Source organism: Sesamum indicum, linkage group LG2 (genome assembly GCF_026168435.1).
Source record: "Sesamum indicum cultivar Baizhima isolate 11 linkage group LG2, ASM2616843v1, whole genome shotgun sequence".
Lineage (NCBI taxonomy): Eukaryota > Viridiplantae > Streptophyta > Magnoliopsida > Lamiales > Pedaliaceae > Sesamum > Sesamum indicum.
This window is the reverse complement of record NC_142658.1, coordinates 21,704,713-21,722,718: the sequence shown is the minus strand read 5'-3', so window position 1 is coordinate 21,722,718 and position 18,006 is coordinate 21,704,713. Positions and strand designations below refer to the sequence as shown.

Here is an 18,006-nt window from a genome sequence, read left to right as displayed (position 1 = left end):
TACAATTAATGCTTCTTTTATCTAAATTTAAGATGAAAATTGGAACGATCTGATAAATTCAAATGTAATATTGAAAGATGTAAAATAAATATGGAAGAATCAATTACTCAGAATTTAAAATTTTTACTTTCAAAAGATGTTAATTTTTTAGTTTGGGTACTTATAAAAAATTTAATTCCACTTTAAATGTGGGTGGATTAAAGAATTATAATCTAAAAAAATTGGTAATTAAGAAATATGTGAGGGAAGGAGTCAAAATTGAAATAGAAAAGTGTAGTAAAATACACATAGGATCAAGAATTGACCAACATCATCGTCATCATGGAGCAGGTCCGTCCGTAGTCTTTGATTGGCTGCAAATGCCACGTGTAAGAATGATGCGCCATCATCATATTCGTCCTTTCATGGGTGCTTCCTGCACAGTACACACAGAGTACCCTCTCTGCCTCTGCCTCAGACAACAATTTAGACTTTCTCTGGAACAAACAGAGCATCACCCAATCAGATTTCACCACCACCATCAGTCCGCATTGCTCTAATTCTACCTAAATAATCCCACAATTAGAATGACCATAAAATTAAAAATAAAAAAAGAGGAGGGTCAGCCACATCCCTACCTACAGAGGTTGTCACAGTGGGTCCCGGCCGGACGCTGTCGGCTTCCCCACATTAGCCAATGAGACTCTGTTACAAAATGGAATGCAAATAATTATTTTTTTTTATTTATATAGGGATAATTGCGAATTTGATGTTAAAAAATTATATTTAGTATTTTTGATTATTTATTTCTATTTAAAAAATAAACTTGTTTTTTTAGTTAAATTCATCAAATTTATTAATATTAGCAAAAAAACTGAATGAAAATCACATTTATCTTCAATTGATTTATTACTCATTTATTGCATGTCAAATAAATCTTTTTCTAACCAAAATATCCTTAAAGGGCAAAGATATACCTTCACACACCTATTAGCGTGTGAAGGGTAATTAGGTCAAAAAATATTTATATGACATGTAATAAGTCAGTAACAAACCAATAATGCGTAAATATAGATTCATTCGACTTTTTGATACTATCGATAAATTCGATGAATATTGATTAATGAATGAACTTATTTATTAGATAAAAATAAATATAAGGGATACTAGATATAATTTTTTAAACCATATGGGTCTACGCATAGTTACACTTAACCTCATGGGAGGGTGGTGTAATAATCCTTAATTTTATCGTATCAAATTAATTGCGTAATAAGTATAAATATGTTTGTTTTTATGATCAATCACTGCTTTTAAGCGAATATCAATTACATGACAAGTACAGTATACTTATTATACGATTTTAGATTTGATTAAATAACAGAGAACAGATTCTGATGACAAGTTTACTGGATAATTCGAGTTTAATTTTAGAACGAATGCAGATTTTGGGACGAGTTACAATGCTTATGAGGTTAAGATATTATCGATATGAGGGGTGTGGCCGGGTGGTTTAAGTTAGTGATAGTTTTTTAGGATTTGACTGTTAGACGATGTATATTACGTTGGAAGTGATGACAATTCTGATTTTGATATGAGTGGCACCAGGGTGTTGGGTTAGGAGGTGGTGGCAAGGGTTAATTCAAGTGGGAGTCATCAATCGATCGGGTTCAATTAATTGATAGAGATCAAAGTAAATAAAAAATAAAAAGAGGGTCTAAATCAAATCGAGCCCATTATATATAAGATCCAACTCAAAATGAAACAATACGTAATTTGATAAATAAAAAAATATTCAAATTATATTTAAATTTATGTATTTGAATAAAGAATTTCAAATGAATTTGTATTAAAATAACTTAAAATTTATATAGAGGGCTAAAAATTGAAATAAAAGAATGGTCTACAAGTGGAAAATAAATTGAAAACTAACTCCATTTTGGTTTGTGTGGGTTAGTGTGAATCTGTATCATATGGACAGAAATGAATTTGGTATAGGATTTTAATAAAAACAGGATTTTGGGCTCTTTTTTAACACGCAAAGAATTTTAGCATTTAATCCATGGACATTAAAGATGGTAACGAACCGGGTTGAGGCTGGTGTACACCAGACTCGAGACTCGCTCCGTCTCGTCCCATCGCCAAATCTGTTGGATTTAAACCACAAAATTTGATAAACCTTTCACTTTTGTTCAATTAATCGATACGTATGTAGAAAATATTAAAATTATTATTTATTAGTATCTAATAAGTTATTATATGTTATAAATATAAATAAATCAAATAATGTTATTTTGGGCTTGTACTGAATTTGGGTAGTTTCGAAATTTGACAAGGTTCAAAAATTTCAAATTCGATTATAGATGCGAAATTCAGTAGTTCAGTTAAAATACAATGGGTTCAGAACAGTCTAATTATCTGCCTACCCTGACTAAGGAAGATTTCATATTAATGACTTATTAAATACCAAATTTTGATGGTTAGCACATATTAGAAAGTTGGTTTGTTTTATTTTGAAGAGTAAAATGTTTTCATAAACTTGAAAAGCATAATGAATGTATTTCCATATACATAATGAGGGCATTATATAGTCCTATTATACATAGGTGGGCAGTTTTGTTTTCTCATATTAAATTATCATTAATATCTGTACCAAAAGCTAAGGAGGTGGAGAGAATCTACACAAATACCACTTTCTTTTCAATTCCTCAAAAACCCACAAATTATAAAAATGGAGTTTTAGAAAAAACAAGTCATCAGAGAGGTTCTTATTTCCTTCCCTGTGTGTGTGTGTGTGTGTGTGTGTTTGTGTGTTGAGAGGGAGAGGGAGAGAGAGAGAGAGAGTGAAGAAAAGCAGAGAATAAAAAGAGACCAGATGTTGACAAATTTCATGTCACTGTTCTTGGAAGCTCGTTTGTTTGTGTGAAGATTTCTTATCTGGGATCTCTCTCTTTCTTGAAAATAAATATTATTATTATTAATAGTAGTAAATAACTAAATATATACAGTTTGCAAGAATTCTTTCTCCTTATATATATATATAGTTTGTTGTGTTTTTCTCTCCTCTCTTCTCTCTCTAAAAGGTCTTAGCTTTTCTCTTCATAAATAGAGAGTGGCCCAGCGGGTGGAAATCTCCAATCTTTAGTTGAGTTTGATGAGGATCTGAGCTTCTTCAATGGAGTTATTACCAAACCACCCACTTCTTTGTTTCTTTCTTTCATTTTCCAATTATTAGTATTACTTTACTCCTTTCTTTCTGCTTCTTTTATTTTTCCCTTTTTCTTTTTCGTTAGCTTTGGGTTACTGCTGCTGTAGTAGTGTGAAAGCCTCTGAATTTCACATGATTCTGTGTTCTTGTTTTCTTGAATTTGCTGTCGGATGATTCAATCCATGAGGGGTTCTTGAGGAGAGGTCGTTTCAGGATGTGGGTCTGAGGTAATTTTTTTATTTGTTTATTTTCTGCTTTTTTAAGATTTACTTGGCTTTGACTATGACCCAGAAGAAGAAAATACTTATTTGTTTTTTTTTTTTACCCCTTTAATTCTGCCCTATGAGTGTTACGCTGATTGGTTGAGTGATAATTATTTCCAAAATGTCTGCTTTTTTTAGTTTTACAGATGATTGGTTTATTGGCTGGGATATTTGGATTCTACATTTGTTTTCAAGAACGGCTGCTCATGTATTAGGGCTCTTGATTGGTATCTAATTGAATGATATCTGATGGGTAGTTGGTTTTGATGTGTGATCATCCATGTAGGATCTGCTTTCTTTATATACTCATATGCAGGGTAAAAATTACGAAAACTTTGTTAGTGTTTCACTTCTGCATATTATTCCCTAAATTTTTTGTTCGTGATTATTTATAATTTTTAGGTAGCATATTCTCAATGTTTGTTTCAGGCCTACTGCATTAGTTGAAGTGTGTTCAATCATTTTGTCTGAATTTCCACCAGTTACCTTTACGTTGGATGTGATTTCTGCAATGTAGTTCAGTTCTTTCAATCACTGGAAAAGCCACCTCTTACCAGATTAGATTTCTAAGACTTGTTATATTGTTTTCTTTTTGGTGCATTTCCTGCTACAGAAACCACGTCTGAATCTTAATATCATTCTATGCATTATATGTGCTGCTAGAATTAGTTTTAACACAAAGCTTTCACTTTGTCCAAAGTCAAGAACATGATATATTGGAGGTTGCATAAATTTATTTTTTATGTCAATAGCAGTAAATTCTGGATTTTATGCTGAGTAATAGAACTTTTATGAGCTGCAGCAACTTTTTGTAATATAGACAAAAGGAAACTAAGTTCAGGAATGTCGAAAGAAATGAAATAATGTTTTATTGCTCTATGGTCTTGTTAGTTGCTGAGTTAGATATCATCTCCAGGAATGGGAACAAAAATACATTGCAAAACCTACTTGCCAGGATTTTACTCCATGAGGGACCTTAATGAGGATTCTAGCAGTAGTAGCTGGCCATTTTTTAATGGGGACAAGACCGTACAAAATGGGCAGTATTACAACGGATTCATGCCGAGGACTTCAGTAGATGGTTATCCGGGACATGATAAGGATGCATTGAAGCAAAAAATGCTTGAACATGAGGCAGTTTTTAAGAATCAGGTACTTCGGTTTTGTTTCTTACTTGTCTCTCATTCTTGACATCCAGTTAGTTCATTTTCCGTTTATCAAGAAACTCGTATGTTAATTTGGTAAATGTAATTCATTGAATATATCAGAAGCATGAGTGCTTGAATTTTCCACTGGCATCCAGGTTTTCGAACTCCACCGTCTTTACAGAATTCAAAGAGACATGATGGAAGAAGCCAAAAGGAAAGAACTACATGGACACCGAATGTCAATGGAACCGGCATCATCATCTAGTCTTCACGGATCTCAAATGCCTCAAGAAGATGCTCGAAAATGGCATATGGCAGGCTTTCCTTTGTTCAATTCTGGTTATAGTAGAACATCTATTCCAGGAGTTGAAATTGTTAATTCTCCTCTGAGTTGTACAAAGGGGAATATCAAACAGACTGGTCTGTTTCCATTCCAGAACGGGACTACTTCAAAGGATTCTGAAGCATTGGATTCAAGACCCTTGAAGGTGAGGAAGAAGTTATTTGATCTTCAACTTCCAGCTGATGAGTACATAGATACTGAAGAAGGGGAAAGATTGCAAGACTATAAAGTATCTGAAGTATCAAGTTATGCTCCTAATGGCCATCTAAATGGTGGACCTGAAAGTAGTATGAAGTTATTCGTTGGTGGTCATGCTGGTATGAAAACTGATTGCCCAATAAATGCTTCAGCTTCTTCATCCTGTTTGAGGCGCTCTACTGGGTTGGCTGATCTAAATGAACCCGTGGAGGCCGAAGAAACAATGGCTCCATCATCTGTTGATTTTCTTGGTCGTACTTCAGAAAATGCAGAGACTAAAAGCATAAATCACCCCACTAAACTAAATGCAGGGTATTATGGTGTAACTGGAGAAACTATTAGAGACCGTGATGGATTTTTGATGAGTTCGTCTATTGGGAGTAAAGTTCATGAAAGAGGAAGGCTCTCCCATATATACGAAGGAGGTAAAGATATTGTGAAGTTCCACTTTATTTTTCAACTACTCATGATTTCGTTATCATTTTCATCTACCTGCTGTGAAACTTAAATCCGTCAAATTCTGTGCTTGTGCTAATTTAGTTTATATGATGAGGAAGCTCATCTGTACATTCACTACAAGGAAATACTAAACTGAGGTTTTGTGCCTGTTGTCAAAATAAACTTCTCTTAGCCTTTCTGGTTTGTTTATAATTATTGGCATTGCTATTATTACTGTAGTTATTCTAATCTTTAAAATGCTATGGATTTCTGTCTTTCAGGATTCACTAAGAACAATCTCAGTTCTCTAAGTCAAGGTCGTCAACCAGATAAGTTGCCTTTACCTTCCCATCCCGTGCAATGTATGCCTAACCAGGTTCATCCTCCGACTGCTGGAATATATCCAAGTGGTTACAGTAGGGAAGATCTGTGGAGAGATGGGCTCCGACATGGTTTAGAATCTTCTGGTAGAAGTCAGGATCAGTCCAATAATAGCCGATTGGAACATATAGCTTCTCTGACCCCTGGTTCACATCCGTTCTTTAGTTCATCTTGTTTTACCGGATCACGGGCCCACTCTGTCTCATCTTGGGCAAAACCAACAAGTAGCTCTCCTCAAAAGGTTACCACATTGGAAACATCTTGGCATTCAGCTGCAGCAATGACTAGAAGTTTGCAGCCGTCTGCTCAAATCCCAGTACCTTTTAGTGGAAAGTGGCAAGTCGATGCTGGTTCTAGATTGAATCCATGTTTGGGACGGGAATCTACGCTGAACGGATTTTACCAGACGTGTGTATCAGGATCCAAGGAACTCAAAGTTGACTCTCCATCAGTTGGGTTTGATTATCTCAACGGCAGTAGGGCTGATAATCTAGCATCTGAACGCTCAATTAATCATACCTTTGGGAGTCTTCCGAAGAGCTCGCATTTTGCAGATTCAAAACCTGCCATAGATATTAACTTGAATGAAGTTCTTCCACAAAGCTTGTCAAATGAGGTTGTGGTCCTGCAAGATCTTAACACGGTAGATGGAAAAAGTAAGACTGAAGACAATATGTCAGCACTGCCTTGGCTTAAAGCTAAGCCAGCCCATGTTAATGAGGTTGCCAAGTCTTGCAAGAATGAAACGGCTAGAGATCTTAGTCAATTGTTTACCCCAAACGGTATGTTGGCTTCAAGTGATTCTGCTATAGCCAGGAAAAAGGAGATTGCAGAGTCTCGAACTGTTAAGAAAATTCTTGGTTTTCCCATATTTGAAAGAGGTGTTCCGGAAAATGACTCATCATCCCTTGCTTCGACCTCGGTGAGTGTTGACTGCCATACTGAACGTAAGGATGTCAGTACTGGAAGGAAGAATGGAATTATTGACATAAATGTAGCATGTGAGCCAGACGACCAGATAGCTGAAGAGTCAATTGGGGAAAAGGAAAAGCAGGAAAAGGGCACCTGTAGCAGAGAGTACATTGATTTGAATTCTTGTGTTAGTGACTGTGAAGATCCTCCAGCACCTTGCTATGAAAAAAAGAGCACCAGTGTTAAGATAACCTTGGAGATAGATCTGGAAGTTCCTGTTATCCTAGAGACTGAGGACGATAATACACTGTACAAAGAAAATATGCCGGAGGAGGTATCCTTGCAGTCATTAGAAAATAAAAATGATGTAATACGGGACGATGTTCTTAGAAATGCAGCAGAAACAATAGTTGCAATCTCCTCATCGTACCCACAAATCCATAAGAACGATAGTGCTTCCCTGCCAACGGAAGCTTCCTTAGCAGAATCTCTCCTCTGGTTTGTGAATGCTGTGTCTTCATATGCAAATGAACTTGAAAACCCATCTGGCAAAGAATTGAGGGACATCAGAGTCGGCTCACCTCACCAGGATTCTTCTGAGGAGATAGATGATTTTGAGGCCATGACGTTGCAGCTAGCAGAAACAAAAGAAGAAGACTACATGCCTATCCCTTTCGTCCCTGAAGTCCAGAAAATGGAAGACACAGGAGGCAGTGCTTTACCAACCCGATCTCGTAGGGGTCAGGCGAGAAGAGGAAGGCAGAGGAGGGACTTCCAACGGGACATTCTTCCTGGTCTGGCATCATTGTCAAGGCACGAGGTGACGGAGGATCTTCAGATATTTGGAGGGCTGATGAGAGCCACAGGTCATTCTTGGAATACGGGATTGACAAGAAGAAATGGGACCAGAAATGGGGGAGCTCGAGGCAGGCGACGGGTTGTTGTTGAAACTCTTCCTCCCGTTCCAAGCCCCGTTTGCGCACCACCGACTCAGCAACTTAACAACATTGGAGCTGGTCTGGAGGATAGAAGCCTAACGGGGTGGGGGAAGACACCTAGACGGCCCCGCCGACAAAGATGCCCTCCAGGTAATCCGCCTACTGTCGCATTAACGTAATAATTGGAAGAGGCCTTACATTATTGATTCAGAGTTTTATAGAGGGACACATGCCATCAGGGAGCTCGTTTTATGACTTTTCGAGATTGAGTTGTTGTGATCGTGGTTTTCGTCTTTGTACATGTCATCATAGCTCATAACGTGAGTCTTCGTGATTTATATGTCTTTGGATTACAAACTTGTACTATTTAGAAATAATGTGCTGATTTGATCCTGAAATATACACAACATTGATTTGAATACAAGCGTTTTGTCTTCCTAAAGACCAAAAATTCCTTCAGTTATCTTGCCTTAGAGCCTCATTAAAAGCTTAGGTTCAAGGTTGTCCATTCATTGGACTTCAGGTTATGTTTGGATCTCCAGTTCTGGCGAGAAAAATAAATGTACAGAGAATAAAGCGGGGGACAGTATCACATAATTTCCTTAGTTTTCTCCTGAATAAAATTCAAGGACCGAACAAAGCATTAGTGACCTCTTTAACTCTTTCTTCTCATGTAATGAATATCAAAAGTGGGTGTCCATTTGGGTCGAGTTGAAAACATCGTTATTCAAGCCTATTTTGAATTATTATTGAGTTTGAAAAATCACATTTTGAGTTTTGTGTGATTATTAATCTAATCGAGTTTGAACGAGTTTTAATTGAATAAAATATGAATCGATCTCGAGTAATTTGATTTTTTTAAGTATATTTTACTATTGCTACACTAATTAAATCGAATTTGAGCTAAGCACGAAAGTTTATCTAAAAAAAAAAATGTTCAAATTTGGTTTGTTAAATTTAACAAATCGAATGCAAATTTCAATGTATTATTGAATAGCTTTTTTAATTTATTTTTCAACCTTAATCTAATATTGCTAAAAATAGAGAGTTGGCTAAAGGGATGTTTGCAATAACTCTTTATTTTTATAGAGGAAATAAGTTCTAAAACAGAATAAGTTTAAAAATAGTGAAAATTGAGAGGATTTGAAAATAAAAAGAAAACATGGGGAAATTGTAGTGAAATTTGGTTGTTTGAAAATAAATAAAAAGGTGAAAAAAAAGTTAAAATTGGAGCGTATTAAAAAACAATTCAATATTACAATTTTGTTAAGAGTAAATTACAACGACCTCTCATGACATTTGACCTAATTATAAATATCCCCTTGTCTAAAAAATTACCAATACCTTTAATTTTAACGGTTGTCTAACATCTAGCCCAATGCATTAGATTTTCATCCATTTCTATAATAAATTGACCAAAATGCCTTTGTTGATTAAAAATTATAATTTTATTTATTTTTTTTTAAAAAATATTTTTTTATGGACTAAATGGATAATTTTTTTTAATAATTTTTAAAATTTTTTCATCCATTTTGTTCGATTGTTTGATAAATTTTAATTTTTTAAAAAACCTAAAAAGATACAATAAGGGTAAAATTGACAATTTCATACCTCCATCCAAAAATTACATTATTTCATCAAACATCAAGAGATATTTATATTTTTCAAATAATAAAAAATACTCGTAATTATGCCAAGCCTCAAGAGATATAATTGTAATTTACCCTTTTGTTAATAGACTATATAATTTAGTAAAGAACTGCTTATAGTTTAGAGAGACACACAAATAAATTTCTTATCGTAAAAAACGGTAGGCTCATTCGGCCCAAATCGTGCAATGGATTAAAGGGAAGGGCCTAACCATACCCATTGAATTGAAATTGAACAGATTTGCATGTCACCTGTCTAAGGAGTGAACATGGTTTTAGAAAACGAAGAAAATTGGCAGCGGCCTGTTTCATAATTGTACAGAAAAACACTTGTTCTGAATAAAGAAAATGATACAGAAAGGTATGTCTTAATACACATTAACATCTTTAGGAAAGATGCTGAAAAAATGCATGAATACACGCATACTCAAAGAAAAAAGAAAAAATAACCTTACAACCTGACCTAAAAGTTAATTGGAAAGGTATTAAAAAAGATTCACAATGCTGGAGAGTTGCTGTGTTACTGGTGAGTAGAGGAACAGCTAAGCGTACAGCATCTATGGTCGCTGATAGACGTATTTTGTTCTTGGATCCACGATAAAGCCTTTTCCTCCATTCACCTCTAAATCATGCCTGCAACAGATTTTTGCACTAGTTACAAATTTTTTCTGATTTTTCACGAGCCACAGAGTCGAATACCTTATTGATATGAGAATCAATTCCTTTGTTACACAAACTTCCTATGTGAAAACGACAGTGGAAGTGATTAGACAAAGGCAGGGGAACTCACTGGAATACAAAATCAGGAATAGACAGTTGTTCACGAGGTACATATCCGAATAGCTGCAGAAGACGATCAACGTAGACCACCTTCTTCCACACCTGAAGATCAGTTTGTAATTCCTTTGGTTTCAGAATAACGTAGAGAATATGGAAATTATGACTGATTCTTGTTGCAAATAAAGGAAATATAGCAATACAAGGCATACCACATCATCTACAAATAATTGCATCGCAAATACTGCAGTTTTCAGCCCGAAAGTTGGATGAAGGACATATATAGCCTACAGCATAAAAAGCAAACTGCAGGTAAGAAGAAGTGCTTATTGTCGGAAGAAAAAAATGATTCTCAGCATTGTGGTAGGAGCCTTGGAGAGGAATTCCCATACATGAAGATTACGCTGGTGTTTCCGTCCAAGTATTTGCTCTAATCTCTTCATCCACCCCAGATCTGGTTGCCTGTTAATTCAGATAAGCTGAAGTGAGCCAAAAAATCAAGTATGCCCAGTGGAAATTTGTCAAGTAAGCTGCAGCATCTTGTGACGCCCAACAAACAATAAGCATAGAGCCAGAGTACTATCCTAGAAGAGCCCAAATTTGCCGTCTCAGCCCAGTGAACACAAAGAAACAGATTAAACCAAAGAAGTTATAACAATATTTCAGGCATGTCAATTTTAACAACTTTTACAGAACAAAATTATAGTTGTTTCCACCAATTACGCATTAGAACGGCACAATGAATCCCAGATCAAAGAGGCAATACTCAGGTGAAGGCAAAACAGAAGATGACGCTGTGAGCAAACTATATCAGGGAGAAAATACTTACATCTGCAAGGATGCTGCTGAATGGAAATAAACTATTGTGTACGGCTTCTGTATCAGGGGTTCGAACTCCTGAAAAAGAAATACATAACATAATTATCCACTAAAATAAGGCAAGCATGGGCTTCACCAGCACATAAAGGCCACTAAACATCATATAAACTTTGTGGTGAACTCATGGATATCAGAAATTTATAACTTAAAAAAGCCAAATCATTTACCTTCACTACATACAGAACAAAACGCTCTAGATCGAGACATCTTAGGAGAAAATGTGCTCCAACAACCACCATTACTGGGCGACCTTCACTATCAACCCCACCTCGATAACTGAAATGAAGACGAGCTTTACATTAATGAAGATCTGGATGCTTAGAAATTTAAGATGCTTTTACTGTTTTATGTTTCCGGGAGAGAAATAAAGTGATCCCCATTTCCCAATCATGACATAGCTGAGTAATGATTTTTGAGTCACACTGAATATGAATGATGTCTACTGGCAAAGTCCCTCTTACATTTTATCACAAATTACCCGCCCAATAAGAGCTCATCATGTGGTCTCAGAGGTTCAAGGGTAGCATTTTATTGCTGAAGCCCATCTTACATGAGACAATCGCAAAATACACAGCCACTAATCAGATAATGATGTAAAACATCTTCTCAGGCAGGCAAAGACCAATTTTAATTCAAGCGGTTAACACGTGAATATCGGCCAACGGTCAAAGCCTCAGAAGATTCCAACAGTGAGGAAGGAAAGCAACCATAAAGAATCTACAGCATCCAAAGCTTGAGTCTAGCTATTTCACTGTAATCAAAACACTAAAACACTTAAATGTATGATATCCTCATGCAGAAACGGTACATGTCCAGCAATATAAACTACCTCACAACGACTTGTGAAATTTATGAGAGAATTAAAGAAAGGTATCGTGGGAATCCTACTAATGAAAAGCATCTGCAGATCAACATCTAGTTTAGCATATTTTTAACTAACAAATTAGTGCCCGCTGATGGTCACAAATAAGATTACACAAAAGTGAGCGTAAAAATCTCAAGAAACTGCCGAAGTGACAACATTAAGGAGGCCAAGGACAAGATCTGTACGTGCATACCATACACTATCACATAAGTTGATAGTGGCTTACACAATTTTCATTTCAGCAATGTCAGACAGATTAAGTGAGTTTGCTTTAGCAAGATATCTAGAATGGAGGGAGTATTCTTCAGCAGCAGATAAAGGAGGACCCCCAAGGTCCCCGTATCCAAGCATTCTAGCATAATTCCAACCATTTCGTGCCTGAGCTGCCTTCTCCCATTGTTCTCTCCGTCTCTCATCTGGATCTTTGATCAAGGACATAAAAGCAGGATCCAGATATGAATCCAAGTATGACGAATCCCTGCTTAAAAGAGAAGAATGCCTACATTAAATAAGATCATAAATAAAATATTGAAGCTTGAAAACAGTCCCCAAATCATGCTAGTGACAACCTCATTAAACAGAAACCAAGCCAAATAAATTATTTTACTAGACAACAATATGTCATAAGCAAGTAACGAGTCAACCAAAAACAGCAGGTTATCTTGCAATTTGCATTCAAAAGTCAAGTAGGTAGCAAGAAAACTAACACCATGTAAGCTTAAACCAAGATATACCTTTCTGGAATATCCTTTTAGATCCTAAAGCAAGTTCATTGAGGTCAAAGCTCTTGGTGGAAAATTTCACAACATGAGAAAAAAGTCCGAACAAATTGAGAACTGCAAGTCAGTAAAAACACACACGCCTACACTAAGCTAACCACATAATACTTAAAACCTCAGAGCAAGCTCATTCATGATACACACATAAGGGCTGGGAAGGTATTTCGAGTCACTAACCGTCTTGTCAGCGCAATATCACTGACCGGAAAATCAGCAGACGTCTCGGGAGATTTTGGAACAGTCTTCAAATTTGGTAAAGGCTTTATTCTGATTTTGCGTTCGTCGATAACTGTCTCACCATTTTCATCTCCAACATCAGCAGGAAGTTTTGATATAGCTACTTCCTCCTCAAGTTTATCTCGGGGAAAGTAAAGAGGGAGCAATCTGCAATGAGAATTAACACATAAATGATAGCTTCAAGTGTAAATTAATCTCTCAGTAGCATGTGACATATGCATCAACAGATCCAACTGTTGGAGCTTTCAGTACAAACCTTTTATATATCTCTGTATCAGATGCGGTTATGGTACAAAATACAACTGCATGTATTTTATCTTTCTGTTTCTCAAGAAATCGTCTAACAGTTCCTAAACAAAGAAAATAAATTGGACATCAAGGAAAGAAACAGAGGAAGGAAACAGTATTGGAGAAACATGCTCACAGGCAAGAATTAGATAAAGGGATTAATAAATATAACAGAAAATTACATGTAAAAACTGCACTTCACCAAAGGATTTTATTTCAGGCACAAAACATCAATAACAGATCAAAATAACATGGAAATTGCTTACTTATGGCCACATGGGCAGCTGGTTCTCGTGGATAATTTTTGGCTTCAGTATATATACATCCCACAGCAATGCTGCATTCACATTGTGAAAGAACTCAATCCAGTATTTACAGATTATATATTGGACAAGAATAAAAATAACTTGTTTTAATGCCATGCTACTGAACCACCTCTGGAGTCCTTCTTCGATGAGAAGTTCAAGACAAGATCTGTAGCAATGACTAAGTGCATTCTCTGCAGCTGTATGATATTTTACAGCATACTTGGGACCAACTGTATGTATAACCCTCCTGCAAATTACAAGAAACTCCAGCATTGTGTAAACACTTGGTGTTGAAAAATGCATATGAAATGTTGAAATTTTCTATGGCTATACACTGTTAAGTTGAAGAGACTCTGAACACATAAGTATTTTTGTCCAGATCAGAAAATGGCTACTTTAGCATCTTATCCCATGTTTCCCCATTAGTATGCTTTGAAACATTTTGAGAGCATTCTCCAGTGTGCGTAGTGCAGAATAAAAGTGCATGCATATACAGAATTTTCTAGAATGATACCAATGAAGACTGTTACAATCCTGATTAAAACTACAGAACATCATAAAACTTAGTAAAAGTATTTTGACATAATCACCTTGCTGGAAGGTCATAAGCATGTGTAACCTTTGCCATCCCTGTTCGGCAGCCACCCTGTGCAGGTGAAAACAAAATCACTGCATAGTACAGCTTTATACATAATCTAAAAAAGCAAGTGAATGTATTTTTACCTAATAAATTATGTTCTTACTCTAAGACTACATTGTCTTAAATTAAGGGTAAATTCAACTTTACCCCCTTCTACTGTGTCCTAGTCTGCCTTTACCCCTTTATACTCTCAACTATATTACTTAACCCCCTTGAACTTTTATAAATGCTTTAAATTACATTCTTACCCCCCAAAATCAATTTTGTAAAGTTGGCAATTTGGTTCAATAAATTTTATATAGTAAAACACCTGCTATAAATTTATGAAACTCTTCTTTTTATACTCCTAATATCTCTATGTTATTACTCCAAAAATTTTAATTTAAAATGTAATTGTTTAAATAGTTAATAATTTTCAGAACTCAAAACTATTTAGATGAATTTAACAGTTGAAAGTTTAATTTCTAAGCAATTCAGAAAACTAACTACACATAAAAAAGTTACAGAACTTTTATTCAAGAAATATATATAGTGATACTATTGTAGTAAACTTTTAAGAATATCTCTACAGTGTTGCTGATCTATTGAATAATTTTTATCTTAATAGATGAATACAATTGTCCTAATAATTTTATCCTTGAAATAATATAAATTTCTTATGCTTCTTATTTGATTATAAAAGAATCATTGTATTTAGTGTATCTACTCTAAAAATAAGTTTTCAAATAATTTTTTTATATGATAGTTGGTTGTATAATGAATCAATGATTATTTGACTATTATAATTCTGGAAATTATTTTACCACTTAAATGATTACACTTTAAAGTGAAAGTTTTGGTGTAAGTGTATAGAGATGTTAGGAAATATGAAAAAAGTTTTATAATTTTATAATGAGTATTTTATTTTATAAAATTCAATGAGCTAAATTGCTAACTTTATAAAATTGATTTTGGAGATAAGAATGCAATTGAAGCATTCACAAAAGTACAAGGGGGTTAAGTGATACAATTGAGAGTAGGAGGGGGTAAAGTGAGACAAGGGCAGAGTAGATGAAGATAAATTGGAATTTACCCTTGTTTTAATCATTTAATAAGGTCAAATTTGAGGAAAACATTTTCCAAGCACCCTAGCATTCGTATGTTCCAGTGTGAACGGGATATCGCCGCATGCAGTTTTGAGTTAAATTTCACCTTTTGCCAATCCTAAAAGAGTCTGCTTGATATTCTTAAGTCCAGCAGACTTATACCCATGTCGGACATCCATTCTCATGTCTGAGTGATAAAGCTAACATCTCAGTACAAAAATCTCAATGGTACTCCAATATTGAGAATCTGAAAAAAGCATACTTCCAGATTTTTAAGCCAAAATCCATACTGGTTCTTCTCAAAGTTATCCTCATAAAAAGTAGATTGATGATGCTCAACCTAAACGACATAACTAAGTCAGTATAGCTTACCAGTGTAGCACATTCTTCAGCAAGACCAGGTCCCGCTGCAGCATGCAAACCAGGACTGCTGTGTGCTTCATCCAAGTTCTGTCATCCAAGCAAAGAACATGTAATGTTTCGGACAAATCCTAACAACTTCTGCTAAGGCAGTAGAGATATGTTAGGATTGTATCTGAGAAATTTCAGAGAAGATGATAATAAAGTGGACATGATGTACATAAATTAACTACCACTTACACTTAATATATCATTAGTTCCACAAAGATAAGTATCCAAATAAGATTATAATTGTTTCCATTTCAATTTTAAAGGACCCAACATGTGGATAGCTCAGATGCAATACATAGTTGAAGTGTCAGCATTTGCAAGAACCGTCATAAAGGGTACCTATACATACAAATAAGACTGCATAGACAATGCATTAACCACTCACCTCATTTGTCGAATTAACTACGGCATCCACCTCAAGATTCCATGGGTTCCCCCTCCAAAGATATATCTTTGAGTTAACCTCATGATCAATGGGAAACCTAGATACCATTCCATTTCCATTATTCTCTCCTTCAGCTCCAGATGTCAAAGGGTCTGGAAAATATGGATTCTGGAAAGCCGAATCATCATTCTCGTATGAGTATCTGAACTCCGAATCTCTCCAACGTGGGACTTGATCTAGTGTCACAATAGAATCTCCACTATCTGTTTGCAACCCACCTCTATTAGTGGTTGCAGCCCCAGAGCGATACATACTTTAGGATCCCAGATCAAAGCTTTACCTCCGCGGCCTTTCCGCTAACATTAAAGATAGCTCCTTTAGCTTTTACCAACTTTGAGGGAAACTGTGAAACCTCAATTTGAACAATCTCCAAACAATGTTGTAACTTAAATAACCTGGTTTGAAGAAATTAAAATAATAAAACAAATAAAAAACTTGAAAACAGAGTTCAATAATATCCAAGTGTTAATGAAATGCACTACTTCGTCATCAACTTTGAATCAAGAAAAAACATCACATTTCCAATCAAATAAAACATTCCATAGAACTGTAGCTCAATTACAATAGTTCGAGATTAAAACTTTTCGCATCATATCCAGGCTGAAGGCAATCAAAGCATACAAAAATTCATCACAAACCCAAAATTTACCCAAGTGCAATAAATTAACGACAGAAAGCACAGGCAATAATTTGATAAAAAGATACGTAAATATTGAACACATACCACAAACCCTAAAACGCAAACATAACAAAACTTGAATGAGAAACAAAACTTAACGAAAATTTCCACAAACTTTCCACATGTACGCGTATAAATGCCTCCACAAATTCCCAAACCAACAAAAACACCTTCGAAATTCGTGTTACCTGGAGTGCGCGTATGAGATTGAGACGCAAAAGAGAAGAGAAGCTTGAAGCAACGATGAGATGGAATTTGAGGGCAGAAAATCGATGGGGTCCGGCTCTGGGTCTGGGGTGGAATTTGGTGGAAATTCTATTTTTTTTTTATTTGAGAATTATTTGTCAGATATTTGTCTTTTGCTGAAAGAGAGGTTTCTTTTTGCGTTGTGTTATCAGAAATGCCCTTCAATTTTCAACTGCATTTCATTTCAACCCATTAGAAAATGTAAATTGGCTTTTGACTCCCTTTTAGAAACTTTTTGTCCCCTTTTTAACTTCTTTCTGAAAGGGAAGATTTTTCATGTTCGTCCATAGTAAAAGAGAAAAATAAAAATAAAAAGAAAATGCTTCACGGAAGTGGTTCACTGTAAAAAATTAAATATATCTTGAATTTTTCTTTCAAAAGAATTAATTGATTATATTAATCAATAAATTAAATATTAAACTAATATATTAGAATAAATATAAATTATTAAAAAAATAGACAAATACCCCCATACAAGTAAATTTAAAATCAAACACATAGAGGTGTCTATTCGGTAAAATCGAAGCTAATGAAATTGAAATTTTGATAAATTGAGAAATCGATCTATAACCAAATACCAAGTCGAATTAGTCAGTACGATTTCAATAATTACAAACTTTCTTTTAAATAAGTAAAATGGCAAAATTAGCATACAAAATTAATATATATAATATTTTAGCATTCGATATGGTTAGATAAGTAGACACTAAAAACTGAAATCAAATCAATTTCAAAAAATAAAAAATAAATAAATTTGATTTTAGGTAAATTCTGAATTTTCTATTTAATTGAAAATTCCATCAATTTATCAAAGTGTGAACAGGTTTATTCAAGGACGTGTCTCGTGCTAATTCCCACATAGGTTCTGGTTTGGAGGGAAAAATAGAGGGACAAAAACTTCACAAATTAG

General features: G+C 35.0%; 2 protein-coding genes across 3 annotated transcripts; one reads left to right on the top strand and one right to left on the bottom strand.

The window, feature by feature from the left end:
- The first annotated feature begins 2,678 nt into the window (after positions 1–2,678).
- On the top strand, positions 2,679–8,232 carry LOC105156510 (uncharacterized). Of its 2 annotated transcripts, none has more exons than XM_020691766.2 (4): positions 2,679–3,414; positions 4,342–4,602; positions 4,754–5,564; positions 5,859–8,232. In XM_020691766.2, the coding sequence occupies exons 2-4, from the start codon at positions 4,369–4,371 to the stop codon at positions 7,985–7,987; spliced, it is 3,174 nt and encodes a 1,057-aa protein (XP_020547425.1). In that variant the 5' UTR covers positions 2,679–3,414; positions 4,342–4,368; the 3' UTR covers positions 7,988–8,232. The 2 variants fall into 2 exon arrangements, with proteins under 2 accessions (XP_020547425.1, XP_011070964.1); XM_011072662.3 differs by having other exon boundaries at positions 2,680–3,414; positions 4,367–4,602.
- A 1,498-nt stretch (positions 8,233–9,730) lies between these two features.
- Positions 9,731–17,194, bottom strand: LOC105156509 (uncharacterized). Its single transcript, XM_011072661.3, has 15 exons — positions 17,039–17,194; positions 16,112–16,566; positions 15,688–15,765; positions 14,181–14,236; positions 13,718–13,837; positions 13,549–13,619; positions 13,251–13,344; positions 12,935–13,141; positions 12,205–12,456; positions 11,281–11,389; positions 11,064–11,131; positions 10,627–10,696; positions 10,447–10,521; positions 10,248–10,339; positions 9,731–10,090 (listed from the first exon to the last, which is right to left on the bottom strand). The coding sequence occupies exons 2-15, from the start codon at positions 16,421–16,423 to the stop codon at positions 10,015–10,017; spliced, it is 1,680 nt and encodes a 559-aa protein (XP_011070963.1). The 5' UTR covers positions 16,424–16,566; positions 17,039–17,194; the 3' UTR covers positions 9,731–10,014.
- Between the last annotated feature and the right edge of the window lie 812 nt (positions 17,195–18,006).

Excerpts from the sequence above, each read along its gene's own strand:
- LOC105156510 (XM_020691766.2), top strand. The coding sequence starts at position 4,369 with ATGGGAACAAAAATACATTGCAAAACCTACTTGCCAGGATTTTACTCC. Across the intron at positions 4,603-4,753 it reads AGGCAGTTTTTAAGAATCAG|GTTTTCGAACTCCACCGTCT; the intron begins GTACTTCGGTTT and ends ACTGGCATCCAG. Across the intron at positions 5,565-5,858 it reads CTCCCATATATACGAAGGAG|GATTCACTAAGAACAATCTC; the intron begins GTAAAGATATTG and ends TCTGTCTTTCAG.
- LOC105156509 (XM_011072661.3), bottom strand. The coding sequence starts at position 16,423 with ATGTATCGCTCTGGGGCTGCAACCACTAATAGAGGTGGGTTGCAAACA. Across the intron at positions 15,766-16,111 it reads TAGTTAATTCGACAAATGAG|AACTTGGATGAAGCACACAG; the intron begins GTGAGTGGTTAA and ends CTTGGATGACAG. Across the intron at positions 10,091-10,247 it reads ATTCCTGATTTTGTATTCCA|GCATGATTTAGAGGTGAATG; the intron begins GTGAGTTCCCCT and ends AATCTGTTGCAG.